The sequence below is a fragment of the Malaclemys terrapin genome, chromosome 1 (assembly GCF_027887155.1).
Source record: "Malaclemys terrapin pileata isolate rMalTer1 chromosome 1, rMalTer1.hap1, whole genome shotgun sequence".
Lineage (NCBI taxonomy): Eukaryota > Metazoa > Chordata > Testudines > Emydidae > Malaclemys > Malaclemys terrapin.
In genome coordinates this window covers 30664766-30689389 of record NC_071505.1, presented here as the reverse complement: position 1 = coordinate 30689389, position 24624 = coordinate 30664766, and the positions used below count along the sequence as shown (strand labels likewise).

Below are 24624 nucleotides of genomic sequence, written 5' to 3'. Positions count from 1 at the left end.
GCACACGCTCACCCAAGGATCTCTGTGAGCTCCAAAGATTGGAAGAATGATTCTTTGGAGGTAGATTTTACCATGATTTAGCTGGCCAAGGGTTGACTTTGGCGGAGTCAAGGTAAAATGTGCTAAGCTGCGTCTACGCCAGTGAAAGGATTGGGGTTACCTAATATGGATAAAAACAACAACAAGAAGCTAACATTGGGTGTTTGCTTAGATTAGAAAAAGAGGTCCGGGTTAGCTATTGAGTTAGCTAAAATCAATCACCTTACTTAGTCTAAGAAAACCCTCAAAGTTAGCTTATTCTTGTTATACACTCAAGCATATATTGCTGCTTCTTTGCAGAATGTTTCCATTTTACTCTTGATCTTGCCTTAACTCTACAGTGGTCAATTTTTTTTTTTTTTTTGTGGAGTCTTGAAACCATGGTTAAATCAAAGCATGCAGTTACAATAAATATAACTTATCAAGGTTAGTATGGAAGGTTGTGAAAACTGTGAAGAATATATAGAATGGCTTTGCATTGATTCTGATCAAAATTAGATCTCAAAACCAAATAGGAAGGTTTTCAAGCGTCAACTCTGCTAGACAAGAGAAAGCTGAGGGGGGAAAAAGGCTTGGAACTGTCAGATTTACATGAAATGCAAAGGGAGTGTTGAAGGCAGGCTGCCAGCTCAGCTCTTGTACTACCAGAGAATTGTTCCAGCAGCGCATGGTGTCATTTTACAGGCTTCTCAAAGTGTGGTGTGTGAAACTGTTCTGCTGCAGGTTAGAATGGCTCACAGTCACCTTGTGGGCCTTATTGAGAAACAGCAAACAGTAAAGCTTAGCATCATAGTTTTCACACCAGGCAGCCACTTCAAAATCTTTAAAAACTCCATAGGCATATTTGGTGCTGAATTAAATACACCTCTACCCCGATATAACGCGACCTGATATAACACGAATTCGGATATAAAGCGGTAAAGCAGTGCTCCGGGGGGGCGGGGCTGCGCACTCAGCGGATCAAAGCAAGTTCGATATAACACGGTTTCACCTATAACGCGGTAAGATTTTTTGGCTCCCAAGGACAGCGTTATATTGGGGTAGAGGTGCCATTAGCTTCATGGCATTGTACAGGATGTAAATTAGCACAGAATTTGTCCCTATATGGGTCAGGATGACAAACTATATGGGCTTTTAGATTTTATGCTGAGTATTTTCTTGCCCCTTATTCTCCTCCAACGCAGGAGGGAAACATTACTTCAGGATAATCAAGAAGTAGAAGTTTGGCTAGACAAAGGATTTGCCATTACATATTTTTTGATTTGTGAATATTCCTATTATCTCAGGGTGTCTAGCGTCCTCCAGCCCCACTTTCCGCCAAGAGGTCAAAGAGTGGGAGGTTTGTCTAGTTCATTCTCATGACTAAAATGGGATTTAAAAAATAATCCATATGTTCACTGACTATGTTACAAGCTAATGAGGCATTCTGAGCATTTAAATGGTTTGGAACCTATAAATTATACTCACCATATGTTCTTACAGAAGGGAAAAGGAAAGAGAACAAGTAGTCTGATGCTTATTTACCATATACCCTATTTCTGCATGCTAAATCTCACTGTTATTTTGGGACATTTATCAGATGTGCCCCACCTCCTCTCCATCTCTCCTCTCTCCCAAGAGTTCTTAGTCATTCAGCCTCACTTAAAGGGAATTGTCAACTGATTTTTTTAAAAAGATTATTTCAAACTATTCCAGTCTCTGATAAAGCACTCTGTAAGTAGTACGTCCTGAAATTAAAACAAAGAACCAAAACCTTCCCTTTAAAAAAAATTCTGCTCCCCAGCTGATGTGTATATACAGCTCTTTGCAGCAAAGAGAGCTAAAGCAAGAACACCAAATTGCTAGTGCATGAGACAGGAAGTTCAATTGACCATCAACAGAACAGTGAAACTGAATTTATACAAAGTATTGTTAAATGCACAAGGTAAACAAACTGAAAAAAATAGAAAAAATATATATTTTACCCACGTTCAGTTATAGTACTCTTATTAGAATCTGTTAGTCTTTAAGGTGCCACCAGACTCCTTGTTGTTTTTGTAGATACAGACTAACACGGCTACCCCCTGATACTCTTATTAGTAGTTTCTAGTAACAGTTTTAGACAGAAATATGAAGTTGACACTGTTATCCAACTAACTAATCACTTCTGCTCTCTTTTCTTTAGATATATTCTGTTTAGAGCTGGTCGAAATTGTTTTGATGGAACAGTTTTCTCTCAAAAAGTACAGTTCAGTCAAAATTGAAACATTTCATAGGAATATGCCAGTTTTGATGTATTTTCTACAGGACTTTTATTATCTCATTTTGATAGTATTGAAACATTTCATTTCAATGTTATCATTGGGCGGGGCGGGGAGGGGAGGGGAGGGGAGGGGGGGAGAGATAGCTCAGCAGTTTGAGCATTGGCCTGCTAAACCCAGGCTTGTGAGTTCAATCATTGAGAGGGCCATTTAGGGATCTGGGGCAAAATCAGTACTTGGTCCTGCTAGTAAAGGCAGGGGACTGGATTCAATGACTTTTCAGGGTCCCTTCTAATTCTATAAGATAGGTATATCTCTCTATATTATTATTATATTTTATTTCATTTCTAATTCTGTATTATAGTACAATATTAATTTCAATGCTACACTCATATATACAATATATTTAATAGGTGAATATAATGTACATGTTTTAAAAAAATAAAACTATAAAATCAAAATGACACATTTTACCTTAACAAAATGACACATTTCAGTTGCCCCAATCCAAATTTTTTGAAATTTTGTTTCATGAGAAACTTCAGAATTTCAGTTTTCCATTCTGATTTGGAACAGTTTTGTCCCCTGAAATGTCAGATTTTCCCACAGAATGGAAATTCTGGTTTCCAGCCAGCTCTGATTCTGGCATCTGTTTCTTTAGGCAGAACATATGGTAAGTATAACCTATATGTCTTGTTAAGAATTAAACTATGATCTGGAAAATGAAGATGCCAGGACACAGTGCTCTGAAATACCTGCCTCTTCCTAATTCTCTAGAGTCAGGATTCAGAAGATTGTGGTCATTTTATTCCACAAGAGCACCACTAATTGGTGCCACATTTCATGCCCTATGGTAGAGGCCATTTCTTCTTTCCGTGGAACAGAGCTTTGAATTCAAATTTGTCTTCCATAGACTTATAAGACAAGTGTGTTATTTTGGAACACCCCAAACTTTTAGGTCACAAAGCTTTCTAGAGGTTGATGATACAGAATCAATGCAAGTTTCCAAGTGGGCTGTAGTCCACGAAAGCTTATGCTCTAATAAATTTGTTAGTCTCTAAGGTGCCACAAGTACTCCTGTTCTTCTTTTTGAGAATCAATGCAGACTACTACTGTTTAGAATTCTAAAAACTTCCGATGACTTCTGTTTTTCTTCACACATTAAAATTAGTTATAGATATAGATAAATTTAAAGAATTTGATAATGAGCCCTACCCAAATTTTAAAGGAGCTGCAGAGGCCAAAACTAGGCTTTTCTAAAACTAGGGCTATCAGTTATTTCCTAGCACAAAAGCGGAAACTCCTCCTGCTTCTGGAGCATAAAATTCTTGAGATTAGAGAACATTAAATTAAAAATGAAGAAAAACCCAACTCATTTAATGGAATCATCAAGATGCGTGAATTTGTCTTACTCCCAATTGACTTGACTGGTGCAGGATCAAGCCCTGATTAACCATGTGACATTATTAATGTGAGTCTTGTCTTTCCCCTCCTCGACTCTTTTTCATCTATGTATGACCCTCACTGCATCATTTTGAATTTAGGCTGTAGCATTTCACACTTTCGGACGCTCAACAAAAAATAATAACTCAGTCCATTCTGACCACTGGAAGGTCCTCTCTTGCTGACTCCTGTAGACATCAAAATGATATGTACTACTAATTATCTTAATTTTATTATTTGCTGGCGAAAGGGGTAACAAAGGAGAATGAATTTTAAGACCGATGCGTTATGCAGTTATAGTGCTGCATTCTGTCTTGAGATCATGGTGACTGGTAGCTTTTATGTCATCTATTTTCAGAGTGGCTGGATTGTATGTTCTTCACTTTGTAGATAATTAAATATGAAATTTGTGTCTGCATGTTACAGGTTTGCAACCAGAGAAAGGAATGCTCTGCTCCTCTACAACGGACGTTTTAATGAGAAACATGACTTTATTGCTCTTGAGATCATTGAAGAACAGATCCAACTAACATTCTCTGCAGGTAAGGTGTTCCTTGCCCATTTAGTTTGATACTTTTATATGTAAATACTAGCAATAACTTTACAGAGAAGAGAACATCTCACTGCATTTTGAAATGAACCTCATTAAAGATTTTATGTGGTTTCCTAGATTGATTCATAGATCCCAAATTAAAGATTTTAATTAAGTTTAAAACTTTACCAAGTTATTGCTCTTTTATACAAATGATTAACATTGCACTATTGTATTGTATAACAGTTCATTTACCCAGATCTTTTTACTTTCTTTGCTTGTATTCTTTATTTTTTATTTTTGTGGTTTGCATTCAGCAGCTCTTTCATCATCAACCGTTACAACATAGGGCATTTATCAAACCATTTTAACTACAGAACAACACACCGAGGACATGATCCACATCCCACTGAAGTCCATTGAAAAACTCCTCTTGGTTTCAATGGGAATAGATTTGGGCCCTAGAGGAACAGAGGCCTTTAGATATTAGATCAACCTCTCAGTCCTTGGAAGTAAGGGTGGAAAAGAGAGTGCACAATCTTTGTATTTGTTGGGCAGTATCAATAATTCATCATTTCTAAGTAAAGGGAAAGATTAAAGAGAGCAATGAGCTTGAGAAGAGAACTGCCAGTGTTACTACACATCAAGTAGCTGCTTGGTACTTGTTAAGTGAAGTCTGATGTTTTGGAAAAGGTGCTTTTTGGTAGGCAACTGTTCACTATAAACTCCCATGGCATTCAAACATTTAAAGATGGGTCATTGTTCTTTCGTATTCATAGGTGCTCATCTGCTGTAGTTAATATTACTACTAGTATTCTTTTAATTAGATGGGGCATTAAGCTGCAGATCCTGCATAGGCAGTAACTCTCATGACATAATGTGTGATGAGATTAGTAAGATGTTTCAGCTTGTGGCAGGCTTTATATTATAACGGTGGCACCCACTATGTAGATAAGGGCTTGTCAGCATGCCAGTTATAAAGCCCATAGGCTTTATAAAGCACATCGCTCGCCCGCGCCACTTCTTGCCGCCCCCATTGGCCCAGGACGGCGAACCGTGGCCCCGGCCGAACCTGCCGCATCAGCAGATAAATAAAACTGGCCCGGCCCGCCAGGGTGCTTACCCTGGCAAGCCGTTTGCCGAACATTGCCGACCCCTGGGCTAGATGATGATTTTCATCTGGATAGCATCAGTTATCTGACAGTGCCTCAAACACTTCCTTTATTGAGAGGAAGAAGAGAGTGGTATTAAAAATAGGAACAACCATGATACAAGAGCAGGTTATTTGTCTTGTTGAACTTCTTTTGTCCTGAAGCTATATAGTATGGGGCCAGCTATACAGTATGGATCAGACCAGTGGTCCATCTAGTCCAGTATACTGTCTTCGAACAGTGGCCAGTGCCAGATGCTTCGCGGGGAATGAACAGAAGAGAGTAATTATTGAGTGATCCATCCCCTGTTGTCCAGTCCCAGCTTCTGATAGTCAGAAATATAGGAACACCCAGAATAGGGGGTTGTGTTCCTGACCATCTTGGCTAATAGCTACTGATGGCCCTATGCTCCATGAACATATTTAATTCTTTTTTGAGCCCACTTATACTTTTGGCCTTCACAACATCCCCTGGCAATGAGTTCCACGGGTTGACTATGCATTGTGTGAAGAAGTACTTCCTTGTGTTTGTTTAAAAGCTGCTGCCAACTAATTTTATTGAGTGACCCCCCGTGCTTAATTTGTAATGAAAGAGGTGCCTGGGCTCAAGAAATTTTTTTACTTTCATAACTGATGTGGCAATCCCAGAGGTGCCAGGGCAATGAACTGCCAAGCTTAGAGGTGCCAGGGCTCAGCCCTAGCACAAATTAAGAACTGGTGGCCCTTGGTTTGTGTGTTGTGTGTAGGGGGAAATAACACTTTCTTATTCACTTTCTTCACACCATTCATGATTTCCATCATGTTTCTCCTTAGTCATCTCTTTTCTAAACTGAAGAGTCCCAATCTTTTAATTCTTCTTATATGGAAGCTGTTTCATAATCCTGATCATTTTTGTTGCCCTTCTCTGTACCTTTTCCAATTCTAATACAGTATATCTTTTTTGAGATGGGGCACCCAGAATTGCACACAGTATTCAAGGTGTGGGTGTACCATGGATTTACATAGTGGCATTATATTGTCTGTCTTATTAGCTGTCCTTTTCCCAGTGGTTCCTAACATTCTGTTGGCTTTTTTAACTGCTGCTCCCATTGAACAGATGTTTTCAGAGAACTATCCATGATGACTCCAAGATCTCTTTCTTGACTAGTAACAGCTAATCTCGACCCCATCGTGTTGTATGTATAGTTGGGATTATGTTTTCCAATCTGCACTACTTTGCACGTATCAACCTTGAATTTCATCTGCCATTTTGTTGCCCAGTCACCCAGTTTTTTGAGATTCTTTTGTAACTCTTCGCAGTCAGCTTTGGACTTAACTATCTTGAATAATTTTGTATTGTCTGCAAATTTTGGCACCTCACTGTTCACCCTTTTTTCCAGATCATTTATGAATATGTTGAACAGCACAGGTCTTAGTACAGATCCTTGGGGGATCTTCTATTTTCCTCTCTCCATTGTGAAAAATGACAATTTATTCCTTCCCTTTTTTTTAACCAGTTACTGATCCATGAGAGGACCTTCTCTCTTAACCCATGACAGCTTACTTTGGGCTGGTCTACACTAGGAGTGGTGGGGATCGATCCAAGATACGCAACTTCAGCTACGTGAATAGCGTAGCTGAAGTCGAAGTATCTTGTATCGAATTACCTGGGGTCCACACGGCGCGGGATCGACGGCCGCGGCTCCCCCGTCGACTGCGCTACCGCCGCTCGCTCTGGTGGAGTTCCGGAGTCGACGGTGAGCGTGTTCGGGGATCGATATATCGCATCTTAACGAAACGCGATATATCAATCCCGGATAAATCGATTGCTACCTGCCGATACGGCGGGTAGTGAAGACGTACCCTTTCCTTAAAAGCCTTTGGTGTGGGGTCTACTAAAGGCTTTTTTGAAAGTCCAAGTACACCATATCCACTGGATAACCCTTGTCCACATGCTTGTTGACCCCCTCAAAGAATTTTAATAGATTGGTAAGGCATGATTTCCCTTTACAAAAGCTATGTTGCTTCTTTCCTAACATACCAAGTTCAACTATGTGTCTGATAGTTCTGTTTTTGCTACAGTTTCAGTCAGTTTACCTGGTACAGAAGTTAGGGTTGCCAGTCTGTAATTGCCATGATTGTCTCTGAAACTTTAAAAAAAATATCAGTGTTATGTTATCTTTCCTCCAGTCATCTGGAACAGAGGCTGATTTAAGCAGTAGGTTACATACCACTATTTATTAGTTCTGCAATTTCATATTTGAGATCCTTCAGAATTCTTGTGTGAATACCGTCTGATCCTGGTGACTCATTATAGTTTAATTTATCAATTTGTTCCAAAACCTCTTCTGTTGCTGCCTCAACCTGGGACAGTTCCTCAGATTTGTCACCTAAAAAGAATGGCTCAGGTGTGGGAATCTCCCTCACATCTTCTGCAGTGAAGATGATGCAAAGAATTCATTCCTCTTCTCTGTGACAGCCTTATCTTCCTTGAGTGCTCCTTTAGCATGTTCGTGTGTATATTTATTCATATATATGTACGTATAATAACATATGCATTTTCTAAATGAAATAATCCTATTATTTTAATTTTTTCTACTTTAAAAAGAATGTTATTGGGTCCCATCTGGCAGCAATTTGGGTTTTATTTAAAATACAATTTACAAAATGTAAGACCAATAGAATTTGAAGCCTAACTTCCCCTGGAGTGTGGGTGCTCGCAAATGCACCACTGTAAATCCATTTATATTTACTCCATTGATTTACACCAATGTACTTGTGAGCAACATTGGCACTTTATGTTTAAATGCTTCTAGTTTTATTTCTATATTATTACCAACAGAGCCCAAAAGCATGTTTTAAGATAGACTTTTTTTAATGGGTAAGTGTTATGAAATAATGTGTTTCTGTTTTGCGAGTTTTGTTTTATTCTGTATTGCCTGTCCTTTCCTTGTCTAAACAAGAATCAGATTGTTAGGAAGACAGCCTGAGGATGAATGAGAATAGGCTAAATTCAGCTGGTGTATATTTGGGGAATCCATTTAAATCAATGAAGTTTCATTTGGATTTGCACCAGGGCAAATGAGAGCAGAATTTGGCCCAGTATATTTAGAGATGCTGTTCTCTTTGGAAGGAGAATGGTTTGTTTTGAATACATGGGTAAAAATTAACAGGAAGGTACAAGTTTTGGACATATTGGCAGTCACTTTTGCCTGTGGAGTAATATGTAGCAACATTTTTTTTTTTTTAGCAGAGATCAAGATAAAATAATTAGAGATCAATGTGTCTTTCTTCACAAAAACTTGCTTATGAACTTTTAGCATAATTTTTCATTATTCTTATCAATGATTGAGGTCCCTTTCAAGGTAAATGTAGACCAGATATTAAACTGTAGTCTGTACTGTTTGAATAATCAGGGTGTATTTAAGGGATAGTCATAGACACAGAAGAGAATAGTGAAAGGTTACTTATGAATATAGAGGAGAATGCATGCTTTATGTTCAATATGTGAAACTATCAGCTTTGTTAACTTGTGGGAGGGGAGTTGTTTTTTCTGTGACTTATTATATAGGTAGTTTGTCTAATGTTCTTTCTTCTCTTCTTCCTCTGTAACAGGAACTTTTGTCACAGTGTTTAAAAAGGGGGGTGGAAATCCAAAGCACTTTGCCAGGCCCTTATGTACTTTTGCTGTAAATGTTTGTTTTATCATTACTTCACAGCAGCAATGAATAATCACCATGCTAGTTCTTCTGGTTTGCATACCTGACTTAACACCCTCTACTCTTACAAATATAATATACAAAGCAACGCTGATTTTAATCAATGAGTGGCTGCAAACAATATTCCTTAACCACAAGTTTAGAAATTAAAAATTCTTCTGAGAAAAGTGTTTTGTTTCTGTAACACTCCTTCCAGTATAGCTGTCAGATTCCAGCTTCTCAGCCTGGATTAGAAGTCGATTTCATTGATGTGCTTTTAGCCAGCAAGATACTCTTCAAACCAAAAATCACACTTCACACTTTTGTTAACGACAGAAAAAGCAACAAAACTCGTGTTGATATGTTCTCATTTGACAACTTTTTCAATAGCTTTGTTTATCCTGTACATCTCCTTTTACATTCTGCAGCAGCAAAAAGAAACATGTTTCACTGACGTGTTACAGAAGTCAATTTTATGTTTGTGCACCCAAAATAGACTCTAGTAAAACTGAGAGTACTCAGCAACTCTCAGACTCACACTCCAAATTCTTGCTTGTTAAATTACCATTAGTGTATATACTGTATTAGGCCTGGATTTCATGGGTGTCTTTCGGGCAGGACTGTGTTTCTATTCGTGTTTTGTACAGTGCTGAGCAGGTCACTAAATCAGAGTAACCATCATGGTGACTATTTTTTTTTTTTCTCCTCATGTTCCAACTAACATTTCAGGGGAGACCACTACAACAGTTGCACCATTTGTTCCAGGAGGGGTCAGTGATGGACAGTGGCACTCTGTTCAGGTGCAGTACTACAACAAGGTAAGGTAGAACACTTCAAGAACGCTATGTGTAAAGTAGTAAAGACAATGGGCCAGTTAGTGTGTCCTCAGCACAGTTTCATTGATTTCAATGGAATAACACGAATTTACACCACACAAGGATCTGGCCCAGCCTATGTAGTTGCCCTGGGATTTCTGTTTTTGTTTTAATTTTTAACTAACCCTGGCACTAGTCCTGCTCACCTGATTGAGGCAAAACTCCCCTTCATGTTCTTTTAGAGTCTAGTCACAATAGGAGCGCAGGCTCAAGTCCAGGGTGTCCTTTGAGGAAGAATAAAATTGAAAATGTTCAGTTATTTTGGGCTTTTCTAGTTTTCAGTTCTTCTGAAACCCCTAACAGTTGCTGAGGGGATGCATTGAATCACCACATTCCCCAACCACTCTGTCCATGCCCTTTGCCTGGTCAAGCCTACTCACTTTTGGGGTTGCTCAGACTCACAGGTGGAGGGAAGATTGTGACAGCTTCCTCACTGGTAGACTTTCCTTTTGAGGGCCCTCTGACAGTGTCTGCTATTGCCTTTTGATATTTTTTACCAGATTCTAGTATTAATATTTATTACGGTAGCTAAGTACTGAAAAAGCAGGCAGCACTGCAAGAATGCTTCTATTTTGGTGCATTCTCCTATGAAAATTCATGTAAAGGAAACAATATACTGTGTACGGAGAATTGGAAAATTAAGCTATGATATGGTATTTTTCGAGTAATCAGGAATGTTCCTACTAAATAATTTTCATTTGCCATGCACAAAGATATAAGAGATTAGATTTAATGGAAAAAAGGCTATTCCATACACTCAACGAACTAATTGAAGGGTGCAAGGATACTGATGTGCTCTGTGGGTAGCTTATGGGAGATGTAAGTTGCTGGGATCTAGGTATGTCAGGGATCTAGGTACACAAGCCATTTCTGTAAAGAACAAAAGAGGGCTTTGAGATTAAATATTGGGTCATAGTTTAGACACACATTTCAGAGCTCCTGTATCTATAATGGAATTAAATAATTCGTATGGTTATTTAAAATTGATGCTTTTTAGTCTGACATGATAGCATTATGAAGGATTAAATAAAGAAATAGATGAGTACTGTTGGCTGTGTTATAAAGGAAAGAGGATACTAATGTAAGAAGATAAATAGAAGATGAAGGATTAATATAATCAACAAGTTCTTTTTCCCAGTGCTGTGTCCTTTCATCACAATTTGTGTGCGACTTTGAATGAGAAGATTAGAATTTTCATCAGATTCGTAGGTAGTGTCTTCTAGCCTAAGGATATTTTATGGAGAAAATAAAATCATATCCAGTTATGCATTTATTCCTGTATTATGTGCCTTTATTTTCACTGTACAACAGAGAAACAGAAGTGTAACTTGTATGTATGTGACCCTGGACACAATGAAAGTCTTTCTTGTAATCTGTAAAACACTGTTTTTGCATGTTCTTGGCTTTTTTCCCCCCAGTAAGTAGCTTTAATATAAAGGGAGTTATTTACTGAAATGATAAAGAAACCCTTAACATATTTCATGGTGAGCCATTTCTCTTCATGGGCCAGCAAGCATAGGGAAAGGAACATACATCAGCGAAAGGTTGGATTGCATAGTATGGCTACTAGTTTAAAATTCTAAAGTGCTGCCAAAAAGATAAGGAGTTGAAACAGTTCCAGACTATTCTCTAAAAGGAAAAGTGATCCTATGCAGTGGTTAAAAATAAACCTTTGACTCATTTTCAGAGTTTGTTTCTGTTTATTGAAGTGATAATATAAATTATTCTGGTAGCATAGTGAAGGACATTTTACTGTTTTAAAGCATTTGCTTATTTGTCTGCCTCTGACTATGGTACCCCTCCCTCTGAGCTAGAGTGGACAAAGTCCCGCTGTGAGAGTGGCTCTCAGTGTGAGGGCACTCTTGGGACCTGTGTGCTGCCCTCTTCCTCCCAACAGCAGATCAAGGCTCACTGGTGAGGGAGGACAGAGGGGCCTCTGTCAGTTCTGCCATGCCAGGAGGAGAGCACAGGGAGCTCAACAGTTGGGATCAGGGTCAGTAACTGGCCTGCTGGGCTTCCCTGAAATACTCTCCCTGCTTTGCCATCTTCTTTGGAGGAGATTCTTGGGGGTCACAGATGCTCAGTTTTGAGCCTTCCAGTGTGTGTATGGGCCTTTCCCCTTCTATCTCCCAGACTGCTCCAGCTCTGTGGGGAGAAGGGGACACACAGGTGTTCCTTCCCCTTTCCCCAGATGCTGTTCCCTAGAGCAGGGGTCGGCAGCCTTTCAGAAGTGGTGTGCCGAGTCTTCATTTATTCACTCTAATTTAAGGTTTCTCTTGCCAGTAATACATTTTAATGTTTCTGGAAGATCTATTTCTATAAGTCTATAATATATAACTAAACTATTGTTGTATGTAAAGTAAATAAGGTTTTTAAAATGTTTAAGAAGCTTAATTTAAAATTAAATTAAAATGCAGAGCCCCCCGGACTGATGGCCAGGACCCGGGCAGTGTGAGTGCCACTGAAAATCAGCTCGCATGCCGCCTTTGGCGCGTGTGCCATAGGTTGCCTACCTCTGCCCTAGAGGGTAGTTATTCCCCTTCCCCTCCTAGTCTTTTGTTAAAAATGCAGCAGCTTATTTTTTGGAATGGACAAGGGACCAAAGTTGGTCCTGTCCCCCTTCTCTGGTCTTCTCAGGGCTGTCGACATTAAAAGAAGTTGCAATCTCTTCAGGCTGGCCCTGCCCCCAGTGAATGATATAGGAGTCTACCTGAGCAGGGCTTTTGTCTGCAAGCAAGAAGTGAAATGAGAGGGCCAGCGGGGGGCAGGGCGCTAAGCTAGCACAGTGAATCTAAAAATATATTTTCATTAAGAGAGGTCAGCATTGGGCATTGGCCCACACTTTTATAGAAAGGGATGGCCTGGAAAAAAGGAGTGAAACTTTAAGAGTAAAATCAAGCACCGAAGAACGCAATAAATGCTATGGTTCCTTTTAATAAGTTCTGAATACAATAAGGACTTAAGAGAACAATATAGCTCAATAGTCTAATGTGATAAAGTGGTGCAGTGAGGAAGGATTGTTGAATTTTTATGGGCAAGGGTAGAAGGAATCAAAAATTATTTCACTCTTAATTTCACTTTTCAGCGAATTGTCCCTTCTCATCGTTTGTAAACAACCCAGTGGGGTAGTTAACAGTAGATATCGTCTCTGTCTCATACTATTGATTTAAAGGTCTGATATTGCTTTTAATCACCCTAATGCTGTATTTTTGTTGTAGGGGCTCTGAATAATCACTCCCTTTCTTTCCACTGATTCCAGGCACGGAAACTCACTGCCACAGAAAGAACAAGGAGTACTTGTGGCAGCTTAGAGACTAACAAATGTATTTGGGCATAAGCTTTTGTGGGCTAAAACCCACTTCATCAGATGCATGCAATGGAAAATACAGTAGGAAGAGATATATATACACAGAGAGCATGAAAAAAATGGGTGTTGCCATACCAACTCTAATGAGACTAATCAATTAAGGTGGGCTATTATCAGCAGGAGAAAAAAACTTCTGTAGTGATAATCAGGATGGCCATTTCCAACAGTTGACAAGAAAGTGTGAGTAACAGTAGGGGAAAAATTAGCATGGGGAAATAGTTTTTACTTTGTGTAATGACCCATCCACTCTCAGTCTTTATTCAAGCCTAATTTAATGGTGTCCAGTTTGCAAATTAATTCCAATTCTGCAGTTTCTCGTTGGAGTCTGTTTTTGAAGGTTTTTTTGTTGGAGAATTGCGACTTTTAGGTCTGTAATTGAGTGACCAGGGAGGTTGAAGTGTTATTGTTATGCCACAGTTATTGTTCATGATTTATAAGCCTATTGGAGATACTAGACATCAAAACATAGGGCCTGATTCACCACCCTGCTACTCCCGTTTTATGCCAGCGTAGCTTCATTGACTTCAGGGACTTTGAACTGGCATAAAACGCAGTGATGAACCATGCATTCAATGTGGTGACCACTCTTCTGAGAGGTACACATACCTCTGCCTTTTAATGTAAAAGACGATGCCATCTTACTGTGGTAAATCAAGCTTTGGTATCTTCAGCAATTTATTTGGGGAATCTCTAGCATTGGGGTTGGAGAGGGGAAATCACACTCAGGTCTCAAAGTTAGTTGCATGTGCAGTACTTAAATAATGCAAACTGTAGTTCAGGCTCCTAGAATGCCCCTCCAGGGGCGTGCATACCTTGCACCATCTCTCAAGGATGCTGCAGCATGCTCCTCAGACGCCAGTCTTGTTGGCTGGGTAGGACTGGCTGCTAGGACTGGCTGCTGGCAAGATAGAGCCATGGCCCTGTCTTCTCCTGAGCCCCCCTCTTGAGGCCACCCTGGTGTAACCGAGGGGATGGTTAGGGGTCTTTGCTTCTAGTGATATTTATTTGTAAGGCAATTCCTTGGCAGGCTTATGTTTTAACAAGGTTTGAAGATAAAAAGTCCCTGTGAGGAGTTTGCTAAGGCAGATAATGTAGGGATTTGTGTTATGCCAAGATAAATAGGATGTTATGTCTAAACTTGATATAACTCAGACATGTTTGAATAACAGAATGCCTAAAACGTATGGCTTCATTTAAATTACCCACACAAGCAGGTTTGAAGGGGGAGATAACTCCATATTGTTCACGTCTACTTCACTCTGGTCCATCCATTTGTCAGTGTCCTGAACCATCACCTCTGTGCCTTTAATGCACTACCCTTTTGCACGTTTTAAGCTCCCTGAATTCACTCACAAGGCCCAAGCCTTTCCACTCTTAAAACTCACTAATGCCCTGCTGCCTACAATGTATCTTACTGATTTGTACAGAAAAGCTCTTTTGTTGTTTTCTGTCCTCAGACAGGTAGACAGTCTGTCTTTAGGCTGCAAACTCCTTGGGACAGGGCTCTCCCCTTTTGTACACCTGGAAAATGCCTAACACACTGTAGGTGCTACCACAAACAAATAACTCAGAACGTTGGAGATGTGCACCTAGCAGGTCTGTGTGATTATATATTCTTATCATTGTTACACTTAACCTTCCTTCCTTTGGTTTGTTACCCCCCTTTCAAAATGTCGTTTTCAAAGAGATTGTAAGCTCTCCAGGACAGGGTCCCCGTCTTTCTGTGTTTGTACAGCACCTAGCACAAACAGGCCTTGATTCTAATTGGGTCCAATGCAGCTATTGCTGCTGCGAGGGTTGTGATATCTATGCAAAACTCCCATTAACTTCAGTGAGACTTCCATATACAGAGGGATGTCAGGAGCGGCCCTAGTGAGTAGGGAAAGTAGCATTTAACCAGGCTGTCTTGGAAGACACATTTTAACCGTCAGTCAGTTTATATTTTATGCAAATGAATGAACCGATCTTATCTTTGAATCATTAGCTTTGAACAAAGTGCAAGCAGTTTGTGAAATTTGTAAAGCAGTCAGTGACACTTTGAGTGTCCCTGAAATTTGGATTCCATGAACAGCTGATTTGGGAGTGTGTGGGGTCTCATAGGAGGTTTCTAATTGTTTGACAGTTGGTTGTTTAAAATACAAGCCTGCAAGTCTCAACTCTTCCAAGACAGGCCAGTGGTGTGGGTACTCGTGAGCTATGGGTTTAGATTTATTTCTGCAGCTGAATCAAGGTGATGGTGGGTACGAATGAGGTAAGAGTGGAAATGACCCCCCAGGTGTTTGTTTAAAATGAATTCAGAAAAGGTTTGCTTGTTAAAGTTACTAGTAACATTATTAACAGAGTGTTAGTCAGAAAGTGACCTCCTCATCAGTTGCTTTGTCTCTGAGAAGAGACAGATGTTTTAAATACAGAAGCAAGAGGTCAGTCTCTACCCCAGTTTTGCATATAGTACTGATTCTTCTAAGGAAAGTAAATGTGCAGCCGGTTGTACTAGAGCAGGGGTGGGCAACCTATGGCACGCGTGCTGAAGGCGGCACGCGAGCTGATTTTCAGTGGCACTCACACTGCCCGGGTCCTGGCCACTGGTCCGGGGGACTCTGCATTTTAATTTAATTTTAAATTAAGTTTCTTAAACATTTTAAAAACCTTATTTACTTTACAAACAACAATAGTTTAGTTATATATTATAGACTTATAGAAAGAGATCTTCTAAAAACGTTAAAATGTATTACCGGCACGCAAAACCTTAAATTAGAGTGAATAAATGAAGACTCGGCACACCACTTCTGAAAGGTTGCTGACCCCTATACTAGAAGGAGCATGGAGTGGTGGGGTGTTAGTGTGAGAGCCCCGCTGTGCCGAAGGGCCAGATTGTGTGCTTAAGAAAATGGATCATTTATCTGCAGGGTGGCTCAGGAGGTACAATCCTTCTTTTCACTCCCCAGCAGGCCTGGGGCACGTGGAAGCTGCACCATCAATGTGGATTGCGCAGGCTTCTCCCCCAGTGTACAGTCAACCCGTTGTGTGGGCTAGTAGGGAAAGGGAAGTGTGATTATGGCCCTGTGCCACCACTAGCTCATCCCTCCCTACCCCCTTTTGGGGGATCTGTGCTCCTGGGGTGTAGCCCCTGTGCTCACCAGGAGCAGGGGTCCATGGCCTCCTTGCTACTGTCTCTAAGGGGCCGCTTACTCTCTTTCCCTGAGGAGTACTTGGGGGTGGAGTTTGTCCTGCCTGTCTCCTCTACTGAAGAGTGGATCCCTGATGCCTTTCCTCCTCCCCTCTTCAGGCTGGTGTCTGTCTGCTCCTTACAAGCCTCTGCTTCTGCCATTAGGAAACCTTAGGGGCTTCCTCTCAGACTTCATAATTGGAGGCAAGGCTTATGCTGTTTTGTGTCCCTGTTTTCATCTTCCCCAATCCTCTTTCACACACATTGATATTATCCTTAAAATTACGCTATATGGGGCAATGATCAACCTTGACCTCGCTCTTTTACAAAGTGCGGGTGAGGGAAATAGAGAGCGTAACCACCCTTTAAGCTGTAGCATGTTAATCATACTACTCCCTGATGGTGTTTAATGCCAGTGACCACTGGGCAGTGTATTTCCATTTCAGACTTAGGCAATGTGCAGCAGTGATCAGTAGGAAACATCACAGCAGCTCTGCACTTGCTCAAATGATCAGCATTCTCCTACAAACAATGTGTGTTTATGCAAAAGCATTACAGTAGCAAAAATGACAATTATCAGAGGAGGAGAGGCAGGAATAAAGTTTTAATAACATGTACTGATGAAAATGATTCTCCCCCTCCCCCTCCTTTGGCATCAGTTGACAGCCTTCTTGATTTCAATTTAAATGCTTATGGCAGATCGATAGATGTCTTAGTGGTGGCAATTGTGATTCTGAATTGAATTTCCTGGATAACAAACACTGTGGGGAAAGAACTAGGAGTTTTGAGCCAGTGAAGGTGATCCAGAGCTGTTTCAAGACTTTGGTTCAGTTTCAGTCTCATATTAAAAGTCTTGTCCGCTCCCCATTAACAAGGTATCTGTTTACCTGGACATGTTTCTTGGAGTAATAGATGTTTGCTGATTTTTGGGAGGGAAGGGAGGGTGAGAGTTAATGTATTTGAAATTTTTCATTTCATCTTCACCGATTCAACTGGTGCACATGTGAAAATTGTTTATCTGCAGGGGTCCTGATCCTGCTATCATTAAAGTCAATGGGAGGGGTGCTGTTGAGTTTAAAGGTGGCCTGCAATATAAACAGCATTATTTTAAAACATGTTTTAATGTCCCTTTTGTAACTTTATATTGCATAAAGAAGGCCTTTAAACTTTTTTCTGCGGGGGGGGGGTCTTTTAATTTTGCATATTTTACATTATGACTTCAAGTCTTACCTACCCTGTTCTACCTTAAAGAATTTTTTGACATCTAGAGACGTGGTAGGATTATGACACTGTATATATCAAGAAAGTGAAACCTGGTTAATTGAAAAGGGAAAGGTGATTTTTATTCAGACTGTTGAAAATACTTGTTTTTTGGTTTGTTTCATTTTTAACCCCTATTCAGGTCACTAGTGAAGCAATCTTCAGTGTATTCCTATGTCCAATATGGCGAATAGAAAATTGGGAGCCACCATCCATCTACCATATTCAATTGGTAGTTTAATGATAGATGGTAGTTTAATGATAGAATGGGAAAAGACTGTCTAGGAAGGAGTACGGCAGAAAGGGATCTAGGGGTTATAGTGGACCACAAGCTAAATATGAGTCAACAGTGTGATGCTGTTGCAAAAAAAGCAAACATGATTCTGGGATGCATTAACAGGTGTGTTGTGAGCAAGACACGAGAAGTCATTCTTCCGCTCTACTCTGCTCTGGTTAGGCCTCAGCTGGAGTATTGTGTCCAGTTCTGGGCGCCGCATTTTAAAAAAGATGTGGAGAAACTGGAAAGGGTCCAAAGAAGAGCAACAAGAATGATTAAAGGTCTTGAGAACATGACCTATGAAGGAAGGCTGAAAGAATTGGGTTTGTTTAGTTTGGAAAAGAGAAGACTGAGAGGGGACATGATAGCAGTTTTCAGGTATATAAAAGGGTGTCATAAGGAGGAGGGAGAGAACTTGTTCACCTTAGCCTCTAAGGATAGAACCAGAAACAATGGGTTTAAACTGCAGCAAGGGAGGTCTAGATTGGACATTAGGAAAAAGTTCCTAACTGTCAGGGTGGTTAAACACTGGAACAAATTGCCTAGGGAGGTTGTGGAATCTCCGTCTCTGGAGATATTTAAGGGTAGGTTAGATAAATGTCTACTAGGGATGGTCTAGGCAGTATTTGGTCCTGCCATGCGGGCAGGGGACTGGACTCGATGACCTCTCGAGGTCCCTTCCAGTCCTAGAATCTATGAATCTATGGCAAGGGTCTTTTCTTACCTTATTTAAACATTAAAGAACCCCTGTTTTCCAAGGATAGTGAGTCTCTGAAAGGCTTCAGCAAAATGTACTGTACTGTATTTTAAACACCAGCTTGACAGCGTACTGACAAATCTTCCTTTGGGTTTGGTAGTTTACATAAAGCAAGTGCGATAATTGTTATTTTTGGGAAATTTTTGTATTGTCCCATTGGCATTTGCATTTCAATTAGCTGAGCTTCCAACCAAGACACATTTCTTGGAAGAGAGGGATAAGGGAGTGTCCCTTTGTTTTTGTTTTTTGGTGCTAAATATTCCTTGCAAATCTTCCTCGAGATGGGCATGTCCCACTTCCCTGAGATTGATGTTTTCATAAATATAGGGGCTTGTCTACCTGGTGCAATTGTGCACATCAGTGGGGTGTGAATTCTAATATGCACCAGTGTGTCACTCACTAATTGGCCCATTTAGACCCTTCTGGCACGCACTAAAAGCTCCTAGTGTATGTTAATGTAATCTTGTTTCAAACATAACTATGTTAACATGCACTAGGGAACTTTCAGTGCACACTAGCAGGGTCAACACGGGCCAGCTGGTGTGGATTAGAATTCACACCCCACTGATATTCACCACTTCACCGTATAGACAGGCTCTAGGAATTATTTGTTACTTTGAAAGAAGAGGCGGAAGTAATGGGGGAAGATTTATCGCCGGTAAACTAGATGTTGGTGAAAAGTGATAGCCCTGGAGGTTGAAGTCCTTTGTTAAGCCACAGAACAGATAAAGTAATGGGCAGTAGCAGTGCAAGCTTCCCCTGTTACTCTGCTAATGTGCCTCTACTCTAACTAGAGTGAGCCCAGTTAAGGCGAGACATTAGATTCGTCTTCATAAATACAGTAACTCCTCCCTTAAAGTCGTCCCGGTTAACGTTGCTGATCAATTAGGGAACATGCTTGTTTAAAGTTTTGTAATGCTCCCTTCTAACGTCGTTTGGCAGCCGCCTGCTTTGTCTACTGCTTGCAGGAAGAGCAGCCTGTTGCAGCTAGATGGTGGGGGCTTGGAACCAGGGTGGACCAGCAGCCCCCATATCAGCTCCCCCTAACAGCTCCCCGCTCCCCTAAGTTCCCTGTGCAGCAGCTGCCTGCAGTTCATCTGTGTCCCTCCCCCCACTGCCATGTGCTGCTCCTGCCCTCTGCCTTGGAGCTGCTCCCCAAGACTCCTGCTTGCTGTGCGGGGGGGGGGAGGGAAGGAAGAGGGGAGCTAATGTCAGGGTGTCCCCCTCCCCCTGCAGCTGCACCCTGCTTACCCCATCTTCCATAGAGTAGGAGGGACACACCAGGGCTCAGGACAGAGGGAGCTTGCAGCAACTGCGGTCTCAGCAAGCTGATCTAATTAACAAGGCAGTGTACTTAAAGGGGAATGCGCATATCTCCCTCCACTCCTGCCGCCTTGAAAAGTGAGTTAACCCTTGAGGGTTCAGCCAATTGCTAGTTCATCATTTAGCAGTAAGGGAAATATCCCACCCTTCTGACTCCTCCACCTCAACCAAGCTTCACAATCATCATCACTGTGTACCAGTATTAAATTGTTTGTTTAAAACTTACACGTGTGTGTGTGTGTATATATATATATATATATATATGTAATATAGTCTTTTGTCTGGTGAAAAAAATTTCCCTGGAACCTAACCCCTCATTTACATTCACTCTTATGGGGAAATTGGATTCGCTTAACATCATTTCACTTAATCATTAAGTGAGGAGTTACTGTATTAAGTCCTTGGCCTCTGCGGAGTCTGCCAACATGAGTGGCAATGGATTACATTTAGTGATGTTGACACTCATCCACCAAGAATAGGAACAAAACCACTAGGCCACCCAGTGGTAACCACTTTCAGTAATGATAATGTTGATTAAGAAATCCAGGGTTAATTTCATATGCAGCACCACACTTGTTCACAGCCTGTATTTGTCTGAGGAGGTTTTATTGAATCTAGTAATAATAGATTGTGTTTTACTAGTTGAAAACTTCAACCTATTGTTCCGAACTTTTAGTACAAATGCAGTTTTGTTCAGAATTCAAGTTACATCCAGAATTCAAGTTATATTCCAGTTATTCCTGACTGACTCATCACCTAAGGGTGTTATTCGTCATTTGGCAGGAGATAAAAATGTTTTAAGTATAGACATGTTTCTTTGATTATTACAGGGCATGTATGTGTATATTTATGTGGCGTGTACTTATGTGTTTATATGTAAATTAAGTCCGGGTTGCTTAAAAATGTTACTGCCCTACAGGCTGTGTGTGCTTTTTCAGCAGCTCAATAGAACATAAGGTAATTTCCCTGCAGGCCAGGAATCCTGCACAGAACAGAAAATCCTTATGGCAACCTTGACTATATAGGTACTGCGTATGTTGCAGTAATTCATCAAACCACAGAATGACTTGAGCATCTCACTAAATGACTCATGAAATGACTCACAAGAGTAAGGCTTGCAAGATCAGACCATGTGTCTCTGAGAGAAGCTGTTCAATCTTCCACTGGTGGTCAAGGATTCATTCGCTGTAACTGCTCAGGGCCCAAGAAGTATAAAAGCAGCAGGTATAAATGCTTCAGAAAGAATCTGGAATGTGTCACTTGAGCCTTAAGGCTTCCAGTAAGTAAGTGTATATAATATGAATACCACACTATTTGCTGTAATTGGGTGAAGGATGTCCTCTTATACTTGACAGTATGCAGTAGGGTGTGATTCTTTTATTCCTTTGTTTTATTCACTGGATTTCTTTAGGCCCTTGAGCCAGTGTCTGGTCCTTATTTTCAGGTGTTTGAATAAAGTTTTAGACACTAGGTGAAAGGCTCAAGTGCACCAATTTTTTCTAAAACAATCTTGTTTCCTTTCACAGGTGTTACAATTAGCAAGGGTATTACTGCCAGCTCCCAGAGTGGTATGTGTACAGGATGTTCTGATCAGGGAGAACTTGGTTCTCTGTTTAACATTTCCTGATGGACTGTCAGGTCAGGTCACTTTTAGAGCACAATGTCAGACATCTTTCTGGTCTGGCTTTTCCCTACCCTTATCCAGTTTACAATCACATGGCCCAGCCCTGCTAACTCTTACATAAATAGCCAATATTCACCTGAGTAATACCCTTGAAATATTATTTTTATTGGGCTACCCTTTGTGAGTAAGAAATTGAGTGCAGGGTCCACCTCTTAGAGACAATTGAATTTTATTTCTCTATATTTCCAAACTAAACATGCAAATTCTTCTGTGCAAGATAAACATAAAAGTAATCATGGCCATTTACAGTTGATCTTCACTTAAGTGTTAGCTTGAGATATAACTCGAGGTTTTCCCCTAAACTGACTCCTGTCCAGATTCAGAAATCTCTAGCTAGAGTTAAGTAGCACTTTAAGTTCAAGGTAGCAAGCCTATCAAGGGGAGTGGGTTGGAGCTTGAGTGCCACTGAAGCTTGAGCTGGTAATGCAATGGGGACTCAGCTTACAGTCCATTTGAGTGCTGGGAGTCCCCCAATGCCTTCCCAAAATTCCCACCTAGGGGTATTTGTTGTTTCTGTCCTCTCAGCCTATTAACTGGACCGTCTCTCTATTCACTATAAATACCCACCTCAGCGTTTGGACCTTGCCTTACATGTCTGCACCTGTAGTGTTTATCTTAGCTCTGTGATTATGCTTGATCATTCAGATGGTGACCCAGGGGAGGGAGAGGGGGGAAGGCACTTTCTTCCCAGCATGCAGCTAGCTGGCCTCAGGACGACACCAAGCTGCTTGTTTAATTGTGATGCACTGCCAGCAGGGCTTATGGGTTGGGGTCCAAGACCACAACTCAGCAGGCGAATGGTGACATTTCATCCAAACTGTCTGAGGAAGGGATCCACCAGACTGGCCACCTATGTCAGGACAGGATCAAACCCCCGAAGACACCACTGCCAGGCAAAGGACCAAATCTCCCAGTCTGGTGAAACCCCACCATACTACAAGTGGCTTGACCAGGTACTCTCTAGTGCTGCAGAAAGGAGCCACTTACACCCTGGACAGCTCCCGGACCCCAAGGGAAGTTCCTGGGTGATCGACCATAGATGAAGGACCACCAGGGAAACCTGGGGCTGTCGCCAACCACAGAGTCTTGGGTGAGGTGAAGCTGACACGTACCAATGGGGGCCACAGCCATTTTGCCCTAATGCAGGACTCTAGGGAGGAGATGGAGAAACAGATCAGGGAGGAAGTGGCAAATGAATCAGCATTGCCTCAGCCAGATGAGAACTCCATTGTCAGGGGGGAATATAAGGGCCCGTCATTGCCTGGGTAGGACTAATCTGTATTGGATTATAACATTCAAAAACCAGTCGGAGAACACTTCAACCTCCCTGGACACTCAATTACAGACCTAAAAGTCGCAATTCTTCAACAAAAAAACCTTTAAAAACAGACTCCAATGAGAAACTGCAGAATTGGAATTAATTTGCAAACTGGACACCATTAAATTAGGCTTGAATAAAGACTGGGAGTGGATGGGTCATTACATGCTAATTTTCCCCCTACTGTTACTCACACCTTCTTGTCAACTGTTTGAAATGGGCCATCCTGATTATCTCTACAACAGTTTTTTTTCCTCCTGCTGATAATACCTCACCTTAATTGATTAGTCTCATTAGAGTTGGTATGGCAACCCCCGTTTTTTCATGTTCTCTGTCTATATTTATCTTCCTACTGTATTTTCCACTGCATGCATCTGCTGAAGTGGGTTTTAGCCCACGAAAGCTTATGCCCAAATAAATTTGTTAGTCTCTAAGGTGCCACAAGTACTCCTTGTTCTTTTTGCTGATACAGACTAACACGGCTACCACTCTGAAACAGTATTGGAAGGTGGAGGATGGCAATTGCTGGGTAGAGGGTGGACAACCCTTCTTAGAATGGGTACTGCCATTTCCATCCTTCTACCCCGAGCATCCAGAGGGCAGAGATCAGCTACTATCCTGTCTATCCCACTCTCTGCTGCATGTGGGAAACCATCATCCTCTCTCCCCCACACTCCCAGTACTCAGAGGGTAGGCTTCACTGCTGCTGCTGTGTCTGTGTTGTGTTCCCTGCTGGCCATACGAAGCTGCTATCTTTCCAGATTTAAACTCCTGCTTGTGTGCAAAGCAGGCATTATTAATACAAGCATACAAATGCCTGCAGACACAGAACTGGGGGTGGGAACAAGCAGGGCCGGCTCCAGGCACCAGCCCACCAAGCATGTGCTTGGGGCGGCGCCTGGAGGGGGGCAGCGCGGCAGGGTGCTCCGGCCCGAGAGCGGGGCCGCGACTGGGCTTGCCGCCCACCCCATGGCGCTCCGGCCGCCGGGGAGAGCAGAGAGTTGTGGCGTGCTCGCTGCCCTCCCCCCGGCGCTCTGGCCACCATGTGCTCTCTGCCCACCCCTCGGCACTCTGGCCGCCAGGGAGAGTGGAGAGCCCCAGCTGGGCTCTCCGCCCTCCTCCCAGCGCTCTGGCCGCCGGGGGCTCTCTGCCTTCCCCCAGACGCTCTGGCCACTGGGGAGAGCGGAGAGCCCCGGCCGGACTCTCCGCCCTCCTCCCGGCATTCTGGCCGCCGGGGAGAGTGGAGAGCCCCAGTCGGGCTCTCCGCCCTGCTCCCAGCGCTCTGGCTGGTCGGGGATTGCTCGGCGCCCTCCCCTGCCGTGCTGGCGGGGGGGGGGGGGGAGGGGGCGCGGCGGGTGGCTTTTTTGCCTAGGGTGGCAAAAAAGCCAGAGCCGGCCCTGGGAACAAGCATTTGCAGGGTATTCAGCACTGTGCTTTCTCTCACATGGCACTAGAATTTTAGCATTTAAAGAGGCCATGCAAACTTTTAAAAAATAATGCTGTCCCAGGATGCAAG

General features: G+C 41.9%; 1 protein-coding gene across 9 annotated transcripts in view; it reads left to right on the top strand.

The window, feature by feature from the left end:
- CELSR1 (cadherin EGF LAG seven-pass G-type receptor 1) overlaps nucleotides 1-24624 on the top strand; it is a 319999-nt gene that overhangs the window by 155481 nt on the left and 139894 nt on the right. For all 9 annotated transcript variants that reach the window (XR_008443926.1, XR_008443929.1, XR_008443927.1 and 6 more), the window contains exons 4-5: nucleotides 4149-4264; nucleotides 9811-9899. Coding sequence is in view for 4 of the 9 variants with exons in the window: in XM_054019353.1 (XP_053875328.1) it covers nucleotides 4149-4264; nucleotides 9811-9899 (205 nt within the window). In the remaining 5 variants the exon portion in view is untranslated. The remainder of the gene's footprint in view (nucleotides 1-4148; nucleotides 4265-9810; nucleotides 9900-24624) is intronic.